The sequence below is a fragment of the Cyprinodon variegatus genome, unplaced genomic scaffold (assembly GCF_000732505.1).
Source record: "Cyprinodon variegatus isolate N-32 unplaced genomic scaffold, C_variegatus-1.0 Scaffold1377, whole genome shotgun sequence".
Lineage (NCBI taxonomy): Eukaryota > Metazoa > Chordata > Actinopteri > Cyprinodontiformes > Cyprinodontidae > Cyprinodon > Cyprinodon variegatus.
In genome coordinates this window covers 1-11,862 of record NW_015151830.1, presented here as the reverse complement: position 1 = coordinate 11,862, position 11,862 = coordinate 1, and the positions used below count along the sequence as shown (strand labels likewise).

General features: G+C 40.5%; 1 protein-coding gene across 1 annotated transcript; it reads right to left on the bottom strand.

Annotated features, from left to right (window-relative positions):
• Window positions 1-2,571: 2,571 nt before the first annotated feature.
• On the bottom strand, window positions 2,572-9,208 carry fbxo42 (F-box protein 42). The gene is made up of 10 exons (XM_015402639.1): window positions 8,963-9,208; window positions 7,843-8,122; window positions 7,555-7,671; window positions 6,394-6,528; window positions 6,052-6,205; window positions 5,814-5,924; window positions 5,252-5,348; window positions 5,093-5,149; window positions 4,600-4,716; window positions 2,572-4,191 (listed from the first exon to the last, which is right to left on the bottom strand). The coding sequence occupies exons 2-10, from the start codon at window positions 8,114-8,116 to the stop codon at window positions 3,142-3,144; spliced, it is 2,112 nt and encodes a 703-aa protein (XP_015258125.1). The 5' UTR covers window positions 8,117-8,122; window positions 8,963-9,208; the 3' UTR covers window positions 2,572-3,141.
• Between the last annotated feature and the right edge of the window lie 2,654 nt (window positions 9,209-11,862).

The window sequence follows — 11,862 nt, the reverse complement described above, 5'->3', positions numbered from 1 at the left end:
CTGTCCTCAGAGCTGCACGAATCAGAGACCTCAGCTGCGCTCTGCCCCTGCTCTGCTCCTATAGCATCTCTCTGGGTAAAAGGTTAGTGATCCTCAGAGAGGTTGCAGGAAAGGGGGGGTCTGAAAGAAAGCATGGCAGAGAACTCAGTGTCAACACTAGGCAAACCTGCCAAAAACAGAATAATCTAGGTAAACCCAGCAGCAAAAAACACCCAAATATAAACATTTCCCTCTTTCTAATATTGGTTTACCTGAAGCTCTTTCTTTTATAATAAAGCTGTTTATTGATTTTGGTACACAATCTCCTTATATTGTGATTCCCTTTAAACATGAGGGCTAACTACAAAAGATTTTAAATAGAGTGAATGTGTTTGTAACAAAACTTGATCAGAAAAAAAAGCCTCTGAAGAAAAAAATAATACTGTTCTGTAACAGGCAAATACTAAGTTCTATCAGCATAAGCTTTTGTCAACTGTCATAGTACTACGCATTTCTGACTATTTTACTGTTTTTCACAATACTGAATTAAGTAAGGTTGTTGTAAAAGCTGAATTATATAAAATGCAGAGAATGGAGGTTACTTCTAGGTTATTTCAATTAAGCAAAGATGAAAAAAGAAGAAAAGTCCTCTAAGTAAATGTTTAATTTTTGCAAAACATTTATGGAATTTCCACCTTTAATAAATACTCGTATTTGTTGACTGTGTCCGAAACATCCGCCCTAAACCCTAAATCCATCAATCACTATATAGAGTGGGGACTACATAGTGGACATTATAGTGAACTCAGTTAACTGATCGCTTGGACAGACGATCACTACTTTATGCCCCCCGTTGGTACGTAACTCCGTCTCCATCGCTCTGTGACTGTTCCATCTTTGTTACTAGTCTGTGCTGTCGGGTAGCAACAGCCTATGGCGACAACAACTCGCTCCGACAGCAAATCCCATAATGCTTTGCAAGGAGATCTCTCTCAGGATATATCTGCTCCTCTAGTGACCATGGATGATCACTACTTTTCAAGGTGCTTTGTGGGAAATTTCAAGTCCACTACTTTTTCATCCACTAGACTTTCGGGTACTCATTTAAAATGGCATAACCACTATATACTGTCCTATAGAGTGATAAGGGTGGACATTTAGACACAGCCGTTGTCTTCCGCTTTATCCAGGACCAGGTTGCGGTATTAGGAGACTCCCAGACTTCCCTCTCCCCATACATATGCTTGAGCTCTAATTGGGGAAGCCTGAGGCTCTCCCAGGCCAGCTGAGCGACATAGTCCCTCCAGCGTTTCCTGGGTCGTCCCCTGGGCCTCCTCCGAGTGGAACGTGCCTGGAATACATCCCAAGGGAGGTGTGCAGGGGGCATTTGGAAAAGATGTCCAAGCCACCTTAGCTGACTCCTTTCGTGTGGAGAAAAAGTGTCTCATCTCCGATCCTCCAGAATGACCGAGCTCTTCCCCCTATCTGCAGAGAAAACTAGTTTCAGCTGCTTGTATTCCGAGATCTCATTCTTTAGATGAGGGGTGTCAAAGTCATTCCAGAAAGGGCCGTGTGGCTGCTGGTTTTCTTTCCACCCAAGCAGTAGCACACCAGACTCCATTCATCCCATCAAGTCATCAGGTTAAGACTAGACTCACCTTGATGAGATGAATGGAGTCTGGTGTGCTACTGCTTAGGTGAAAAGAAAACCAGCAGCCACACGGCCCTTTCTGGAACGACTTTGACACCTGTGCTTTAAATAATGATTAAGATTTTATGACCATAGGTGAGGGAAGGGACGTAGACCGACTGGTAAATCTGGATCTTTACCTTGTTGCTCAGCTCTATCTTCCCCATGAGACTAGTGCAGCATCCGTAACATAGCTGCAGCCTCGTCAATCTGTCTATCAGTCTCCTGCTTCATTCTTCCATCACCTTCCATCTATCCATCTACTTAAGGCAGGAACTAAATGACTTTGATGAATATGAAGTTTGAGCGAATTCCAAAATAAATCCATCTATTTTAATTGCATGTTATTCGCACAGTGGATCCTGTCATCAAGGTTGGAAAGTTCTAAAACTGTGTATTAATAAACCCCAATATTGTCCTACGTTCAACCTTTACTGGTTACAGATTTATTGTATCCAATAACATAATGATTCCTCCCCACTGTTGCAATGAGTAGGGTTTTTTTTTTTTTTATTACTGTATTCTAATTGTTAATTATTACCTTTAATAAATCAGTTTATATCAAACTGGACATTACATAACTCCTTCGATTTATCTGATGTGACTGCATGAGAATGAACTGATCTGAACCAAAGCAGGTGCACCTGGTCGTGAACTACACCAGTTTATGTACACCTTCAGATGAAAGGTGGAAAACAGGACAAAGAGAGAATCAACAATCCTGTAAAGTTAAAATGTTGCTAGGTGACAGCTATTTTATGAAGCCAGAGAGAGGCATAAGTGATGTGCAGAGCAAAGAGACGATCTTTCCGATTTGGCAGACCATCAGATATTGTTTTGACGCCAAACAAAGAAATTCATTGTTTAGTTTTTTTGTAAGACCAGACAAGAACAAACCCAGGCACAGAGCAGACAGAGGCCTTTATTGTTCAACTATGTTCATGGTACAGTGCCACATCCCTCTGCCACTGTGCGCCCCCCCCCCCACCAAAACACACATAAGTCAATGACCATAAACCACCATCATGCACACAAGCACACCCACTCGCTGTTTCTATGTAAACATTGCAGGCTTTTAGAGAGATAGAAAAAGAAAGGTAGTCATCGACTCTTCCAGTTTCTCTCCTTTTAAGAGTCCTGAAGAGATGACACACACACACACACATACACAAACACATGTTGTTTGGTTGTTCACCACCAGAGAGCGATAAAAACACGCGGTCCTCTCTAAACATACACTCAGAAAATTCTCATTCAAGCAAAGATATTTTTTCTTTAATTTTTTCAAAGTGTAGCTAAAGTGTTTCCTGTTCAATAGGCAGAAGGGACAATAGTGAATTCAAGTGAGACATCTAGCACTGATAAAGTTATTTTATTAGATTCTTTCCTACAGGTAAAAGGCCGTTTGTGCTAGTTCCCTTATGTTGTTGCAAAGCTCAACGTCCGTCTTTCCAGTCCTGCCTGAAGAGGCATTACCTTTTAGCACGAACAAAGTACAAAGCATTGGTTTTAGGGTAGTATTTAGCATTTTGTTTCTTGTCCATGAGGCCCCCAAATATGATAAGCTCCCCCCTGCCCTGCACCACAGTGTGAAGGCTAGTCTCCGGAGGCCCCGTGACTGCTGCGGGGGTGCCGTTACCGTAAACTTTCCAGGACACAACCCCCGCGGCTTTGGCCCGGGAGATGTCCAGCACGTACATCTGCATGGGCTTGCAGTTTGGGGAATGATAAAGAGGTTTGCCTACATTCAGACTCTGAGGCGGGTGATGGCCAAGGCGCCGCGCTATCGGTGGGATAGCATGTCCATCAGCTACGGTGGCCTGTGGTGGGCTGGAAGAAGATGACGGCGGGGTTCCTGAGGGGCCAGTTCCTCCTCCGCCAACTACGCTGCCCATAGGAGAAGCTCCCTGTGTTTGAAGGGAAGACGGCGGTAAAGATGAAGAAGACCTATTTTTTACTGCCTCTAGTCCTCTTCGTAGGGCAGCGGGGGACACTGCTCCAGGGGGTGTAAGAGGGGAGCTTGAGGGGGGAGTGTGCAGGCCATTGGTATTTGGGACGTCTTGGTGAAGAGCAGCAGAAGGAGGAGAATCCCACCCATAGTCTGTAGAACCAGGGAGATGAGGACGGGAGGGAGGAGAGCACCCCTGGGCCGGGCTGGTCCGAGGAGAAGGGGAAGATCCATTTATGAGAGAGGGAAGTGGGGGGAGAGGGGGGCTGTCAGGGCCTTGTGATGGAGACTGCTGCTGAGATGAGGAAGGACTCCCGTCTCTAGCGCTTCCTCTGGCTGAAGGTCGAGGTCTTAGCGTGCCCCACCGACCATTTACGCACGGAGCCTCTTCTGCACCACCCAGGACGACACCGGCGGCCCCGCTTCGGATAGGGGACTGAGAGCGCAGGGAGGGGGGCTCCGGCCCCAACGGGGCAGGTGTGGCACTTATGGGGGAAGGTCTTGAGTTAAGACTTGGACTAAGAGGCGCACGGCCTGAAGGAGCCTGTGAGAAAACTACCACGCACTGGCCCACCTGGTGGAGAAGGGAGATCAGAGATTAATAATCACACATGGCAGTACTAACAGCTGATGGACGCTGGGCATTTTATTACCTCACTATTATATTACTTTTATATTGGTTATTCTACATCATATTCGTGTAATGCAAAAAAAGCAATCTGTCAACAACAATGAATAGCTACATTATCTCATCAAATAAAATCAAACAGTTCATGAATATTTTTGGGGAAACATTAATGCTTCATAATAACGTTCCAAAATGTATAAAATATTTAACTACTGAGACAAATTAAGTTAATTATAACATCTTTAAGGTTGTCAGCAAATGGTTTGTTTATAGATAAAGAAATGTTTGCATACAAGTTGGGGGAGATTTGGAAATGAAGAGAATTGACTAAGAACCAATGGGACAGAAACTCACTTTACAAGCTGGGTGGCACCATAACTCTGGGGCTCCATGGTCCTCATTTTCCACCTGCAGCTGCTGCCACCTCCATGCAGGGCTATCCATGTGGAGGAGCCAGGCATCTTTAAGAAGCTGGAAATTTTTACAAGACAATAAATTAAAATATGGTCCATTTTGATCTCCTTCAAGCTCTGAGCTGAAAAAACTGGTTAAACCTTTTCACGGATCACAAACTTGCAAGAAAAATAAAAACAAGGGATCCTTAACAGGATGTTACTGGTTTAACGAGACAATATAATCTTTAAACACAATACTTTGGAAACGTTTTCAAATTGTACAGCTTCCAGAGAAAACATGCATTGTTGTGCAGAACACAAGAAGAAGGAAGTGAACAAAAAAAATGAAGGTTTATACAGATTTTTTTTTGTATTTTGTAACTATTTTTGTAAAATCTATCATCAGAAATCCAAACTTGTGTTTTACTGGCAGTGTTGTTAGGCCAACTTACTGCATTAGGACCACCGCAGCCTCCCAATATAAGCAACGTCTTTTCATCAACAACGATCTAAAGGATAAAATAAAGACAGTTTTTATAATTCAATTACAAAATATGAACCAGAAAACTATTTAAGCTTCACTTATAAAAAGGAACAATAAAGCTTCTTACCTGTGACTGGCCTCCTCTGGGATGAGGTGATGGACACGATGTGGGCGGCTTGGACCAGGACCACTGCTCCAGATCCAGAACCCAAACTTCATTACTCCTGATCAAAACCAGTAAATAAATTTACAGTTTAAGAGGAGTTGATTGCAAAATAGTTTATTATTCACCTAAGAAACTCATCCTAGATTTCCTCCATGTTTGGTATATTCCAAATGAGCTCTGATCCATTGATTCGCCTGCTTGTACTTTAGCAGAGCCAATGATTTATCAGCAGCTTTATTTCCCAAATGGGATTTTCCCAGTGAGAGACATTAACTCATATTTCTACCTTCTATTCTCCTCCATTTCATTAATTCCCTGCTTTTAACACAAATGTGCCGTTCTGCACAAAGCTAGACCTGCTTTCACTGACTGTGTGGACATAACGTGTTTTTTTTGGCATGGGCAATCTGCCTTAAACCTTTGAAATGCTTCCTAATGTTTGTCTGATTATCTACACATTTAAATCAAATACATAATCCTGACTTCCCATTAAAAAATAAAGTAATCCATACAATAATCTTACATCTGACGTGCTCCTAATGATCCCCCGAACACTATCATGGAGCTTCCAATTACAGATGATGAGTGTCCTGCCATAGGTGGAGGTCCATGTGTCGTCACTATACAATTCCACCTAAAACAAAAAATAAAAAAATCAACCCCACAAGTAATATGAAATGATCAATAGTTAGACTAAGACATGAACTTTCCCATCTTTTGTCTAAACCACACCCTCCCAATGACTCTGGAGTCCATCTCACCAGTTTTTTGAAGGTGAGTAGGTGTGAATTTCATCAAAAAACCTCTCGGGTTGGTGAAGGGGGTAAGGACTGGGGCGCGTCCAGCCTCCAAAAAGCACTAACAGATCTTTGTGCATCACCAGAGTGGCTCCAGCTTTTGGAGATGGATATGAGCCTGTGGAAAATACACCAACAAAATCACTAACACCTTTGTGATGATTCTTGTAAAAATAAAATGTTGCAACACAGAATCGTATTTCAGAGGAATACAATAAGGTTTAAGATTAAACACTCTAGAGGCCGATTGAAGCTCTTAAACAGTTCAGATTTCCCATTTCTTTCGGCCTACTGCAAAGTTCTTACCTGAGGCTAAAGGGCGGATCCACTCTTTGCTGTTGAGGTCCAGTCTCCATAGATCGTTAAAGGCAGCATTGCAGCTACTCTGAGTGCACCCCCCAAAAACATACATGGACTGATTTGAGTCATAATAGCATGCACCTGAAAAACAAATAAATAAATAAAAAAAGATTTATGATACAAAAATCTGCAATAATAAAGGGATCATTAAAAAGTGTCCATATCCTTTGTTAACATTTTGTTACATTAAAAACATTAAGCTTATATGTGACAGAGCCGCCCCACTTAATGCAGAAATAGGAAGTGGAAGGAAAAGTAAATATGGATCTTCATGGATCATGAATATTTATTAAAAAGTTACAATCTGAAAAGTGCACATTATATTTCACCAAGTTTATTCTGACGCCCATAAATTAGATTACTTCACACTCCATATAGGATTTAATTCAATTTCATTACAAATAAAACTACACTCTAAAACTCAAACCAACATCATAGATGTTTCCCTCAAATAGATAAGGAAGCTACTTTGAGTTAATTTGCAGATGGGAAAAAAAAAGAAAGAGATGGAGAGCTTGGCCTTCCAGCAGCACCATAGTGACAACAGAGCCATGGTTTCACTGGAATGGTTCAGATCAAAACCAATACAGTTGTTGGTCCAGCAAGAGTCCTAACGTAAATGATAAAAGAGTATCTACAGCAAAACCTAAAAACTGACATAAATGAAGGTCCCTTCTCCAATCTGAGTGACCTTGAGCTATTTTGCAGAGAAGAATAGGTAACTATTTTAAAATCATATCCATAGTATATTTGCAAAGTTGGCACTGGCAAGACTTGAAGCAGAATCTGCAGCAAATGGTGTTTCTACAGAGTGCTGATCAACTACCAAAAACTGAAATCTGAAAAATTTACTTGGGTTTCCGGTTTTTAAAGCTACAACCAGTTCAAATAGTATGAACCATCTGCTGTAAAATCTGTAATTACATTTCAGATGATATAGCTGTAATTTAAAAGTAATTGTCTCTAGTCTTTAAAGCCAACAAGCATGGCACTTTGTTTTGATATCGGTGACCTTCTTAGATGAGGTTGAGCCCATATTTGTTAACAAGATCCATGTGAGAAAGAGTATTTGACTGGTACCCATGTTTTTAAGCACTGTATACTGACTGTGTGAAAAGCGCTGCGTGATTGGGGTTCCAGGATACGGGTATGTTCGGCTTTCCCATTGGATATTTCCCTCCTGGACAGCTCTCAGAAAACCATGGTAACACTGATAGGCGACACCTGTTTCAGAAGAAAAAAATGTAAGAAGGAAACATTATAGGGAAAAGTGTTCTATCAGAACTGTAAAAATTAGTTATGTTATTCCTACATCAACCACACACATTCTCTGACAGTAATCATAATTAGATCAAAACACCTGTATAAGATTACATATGTTCTATATGGAATTACCTTTAATAAGACGATACCACTGCTTACACACCAGTGCAGCGGTCTTATGCTCCTGGTAAGGTGAGAGGAAGGACAGAATATATTCAAGGACTTCCTCTGGCAGCTCAACCATCGTTCTCCCCTTCCCTTTGGCACCAGTGTCCATGTTTGCTTCTTGACAACAGGACCCCATCTTTGACTCCATTCCGTCTCTTAATTCAGTTTGCTGTGCACCCTCATCCTCTGTATCCATGGCAACAAAGTATTCATCTTCATTGTCGGGGGAAAGGGACATTATTTTCTGATGAGACATATGAAGACATGTTGATGATCTGTACAAAGAATGCGTGTGAACACCAGATCTAGTGAACGTCACAGAAGGATAAATCAATGTATAATTTTCTCTACTGACCCAGAGAGATAACATGCTTTGTTTGGTTCATTTACACAGTGAATAATAATGACTGGGAGTCCTTGGATCAAAGTTAAACAGATATGATTCTGATAAAAAGCAAAACCGTGTGACCATAGTTACTATTTCGGATCAAACGTGTAAATAATCAAAATAGTTTGAAATCGATGATGCTCTTTCTTCGAACGGTTCTTTTCGTCTGCATCTATTCCATTAGCTATGTCTAGCTAGCTAACTTTAGCTTCCACATCATTTACAAAAATCAGTTTTTACTCCGCTTCCAAACATTTTTAAAAGCTGTAATAATTATAAGAGATTAGTACGTTTCTTCAAACATAAAAGATAGTTTAGCAGATTGTAACCGACCAGTCAGCCTGACGAACTGAAGGTTTGATTCTGGTTGGCTAATACATGCTAACACTAGCTAAGCTACCAGAAGCATCCAGGCTAGCAGTAGTTCCCTGTACTAGTTTATATTTAATTGAGTTATACACACACACACACACACATTTTCCCAAGAGTTCGGAATTATTAATATGTATAAAATGACGTTAACCCTGCCGACGTGACACTCAGTCAACATCAGTTAGGAGCCATAACGTCCATCCTTGGCTTCTGTTGATAGTCTTTGCTAATATTAGCCTCAGCAGAGAGACTGCGTTTACCTATGGCTGTCGGGGTTCCAAGCTTAAATTTTACATTTTAGCAGTGGAAAATCCATCTTCCTACCTTTTCTATTTATAATCCTTTCAGGGTTCCGGGTGTCTATATATCCTCTGCTTCTCCACGGTTATCAGCTCCACCGATTCCTCCATGCAATCGCCATCTTCCGCTATGTGAGCAGTCTGTTCCCTCCGCTCAGCCTCTACAGGAGGGGCTGTTTGGTACCAGGGGTGGATCCTCAGGCCCCAACACTCCGCTCTCTCATCAAACAGGGTGAACGGATTCAAACAGAACTGCGGCTGTTGTTGATTCCCTTCATCTCAACACATATATATAATTATATACATTACTTAGAAATTACATTATGAACTCTGGTAGAGCAGGGGCGTAGCTAGAATTTTTTTTATAAGGGTGGCCAGGCAATAACCAAAGTAGACTGACGGGTGGCCCTCAGCCTTTTCTAACAAATAGATGTATATATTTAAACATCCGTAATTTCTACGGTAGATAAAAGGTATAGTGGATAAAACTCAGTTTTGAGTTCTGGGGTGTAAATCAATCATCATTGTCTTTATTTAGCTATTTGTATCAATAAACATTCTGCATACAAATTATATTTACAAGCTCTAATATCTACATAAATTGATTATTTGATATGTTTTTATTAAAATTGTCATTTATCTTTTATTTCACTGAAGACTCCTCGATGACCTGCAGAGACACATTATTTTCTCTTTACCCCATATATGTAAAATATCAATGAAATGTTAAAAAAGACAATAGTGCATCGACAAAATAGCTGTTCTTCCTCATGTTGCCGAATAACTGCTCAGCACCCTGATTGTTGGACCCAGTCCATGAGGTCAGGATCAGGGGCTGTCCTCTAGAGCAGGGCTGTTCAATGTTTTCTAGGCAAAGGACCCCCAAACTAATGGCGAGGTGGAGCGGGGACCCCCTAATTATATATATTGCATTAAAATGTGTTATGTCAAACCAGTCCTATAGTCACTCTACTACAGATGGTGTCATGTAACAAAAGTAATTTCGCCCTGGGATTATTAAAGTATTTCTGATTCTGATTCCTGGTTGATGGGACAGGTGTTGTGAATGAAATGGTGCCCAGGTTGAAAGAGCTTCTGTGTGTCGCTGAATGTGTGCATTGATGACTGAAAGACATCTTCTGCCTCCATTTATCTGTTTACAACAGTGTGTTGAATTTATGTTAATGTGTATTTAAAAACATTTCAATTAGTGGAAATAAATAACAGGGGGGAATATTAAAAAAAAGTCCAATCAACCAAAACTTTCGCGACCCTCATGCAGTACCTCTGTGGACCCCCTAGGGGTCGCGGACCCCCTGTTAAAGACCTCCGCCCTAAAGTATTTCTTTAGGATCCTTAGTTTTCCTTCCAAGAAAAAAAAATTGAGTAGACTGAATGAAGTGATTATCCTCTCTACGATTGCTTGGCGGTTTGAATACACATCCATTTGCTTATTTGTAGCCACGATGAGCTGATCAGCTACAAACTGCAGATTTCCACCAGACACCTCAGGCAGCAAGCCCTCATGTTGACTGAGAGGCAAAAGTTCAGGCTTCCTCAGGATGGTAACATTTGCCAATCCACTGCCAGTATCACAGATGGTGCTCCCAAGTGACATATCAGCACAGTCTTTGAGGCTCTGCACTCAACTTATATCATATAGATCACAGCACAGCAGCTATGACTGCCCAACCATCAATGGAAAACACAAACTAACTGACACTGTCTGTATTATCCATTACTTACAATAGTATGGTTCCTGTGAGGACTCTGTACTCTATTTATTCTCTTTTTAAATACATTTTAAAAAGCATGTATTTATTCCATAGATAAGCTATACCATTACTGTACAGAGTAGCATGAGCCTTTAGGTTTTGTTTTTCTGACAGGAAAGGGGGCATGAGAGAGTGGGAGAGACATGCGGCAAAGGACCACAGGTCAAATTCAAACCAGGGTCGGCCGCGTCGAGGACTAAGGCCTCGACCTCCACAAGGCCCCTGCGCCACCTGCACGCCCATGCAAATGGTATTAATGTCCTTTTTATATTTTATCAAAAATGACTTAACTAGGTAACAGTGGTGAATGATTTTAGAGGAAACCTCTTTACCATTGTTTACTAGTAAATATTTATGGGGTAGACACCACGTTTTGTTCCAGCAAACTTCTGAAACCAGACCAGACCAAACTGAAATTAGGTAAGAAACTGAGATGCAGCTTGCTTGGAATAAAGTGCAAATATATATTTTTTTATTTTTAGAAGATTTTGGTTGAAAACACTGTCTACTTATATAAGTATCAGTTGGATCAGGTAGAGGTCTTGGGCCTTTGGAGAACAGAGAACCCTTTACATAACATTATAAGACCTAGTGGATCAGCATAAAAAACAATAACAAACTGATTGGGGCTTTAATGAATCTTAAAATGGCATAAAAAGTATTGATATTTAAATAGGTTGCTGTTTTTCATTAAAAAGTTGACTTGCCAGTGTGATATCATTCTTAAACCAGTTTTCAAAAAACAGAGATTTTTTCTTATAACATATATCTTTGTTAATTTAATGGAAGTACCAATTTAGAGAAAATTGTGTTTGAAAATCAGTGACCAGACCAAAAGGACTTGTTTATGGAAATTAGAGAGAGCGACAGGAATACGATCAATGTTATAATTACACACCAAAACTAACTTAAGACCACCTCTATTAGAGAACATGTGGTGAGGAATAATATTCCACATTGAGGTAGGATTTTTAAGGCAATTTTTAATCTAGTCCACTTTGAATGTATTGTTAACTGTCGTTAAGTCGAGAAAGTTAAGACCTCCTGTATCATACCTATTTATTAAAACTGTTTTTTTATATAACGAATTGTGTTTTTCCAAATAAAGTTGAATAGTGTGCGATCAAATTCATTCAAAATTCTTCTTCTT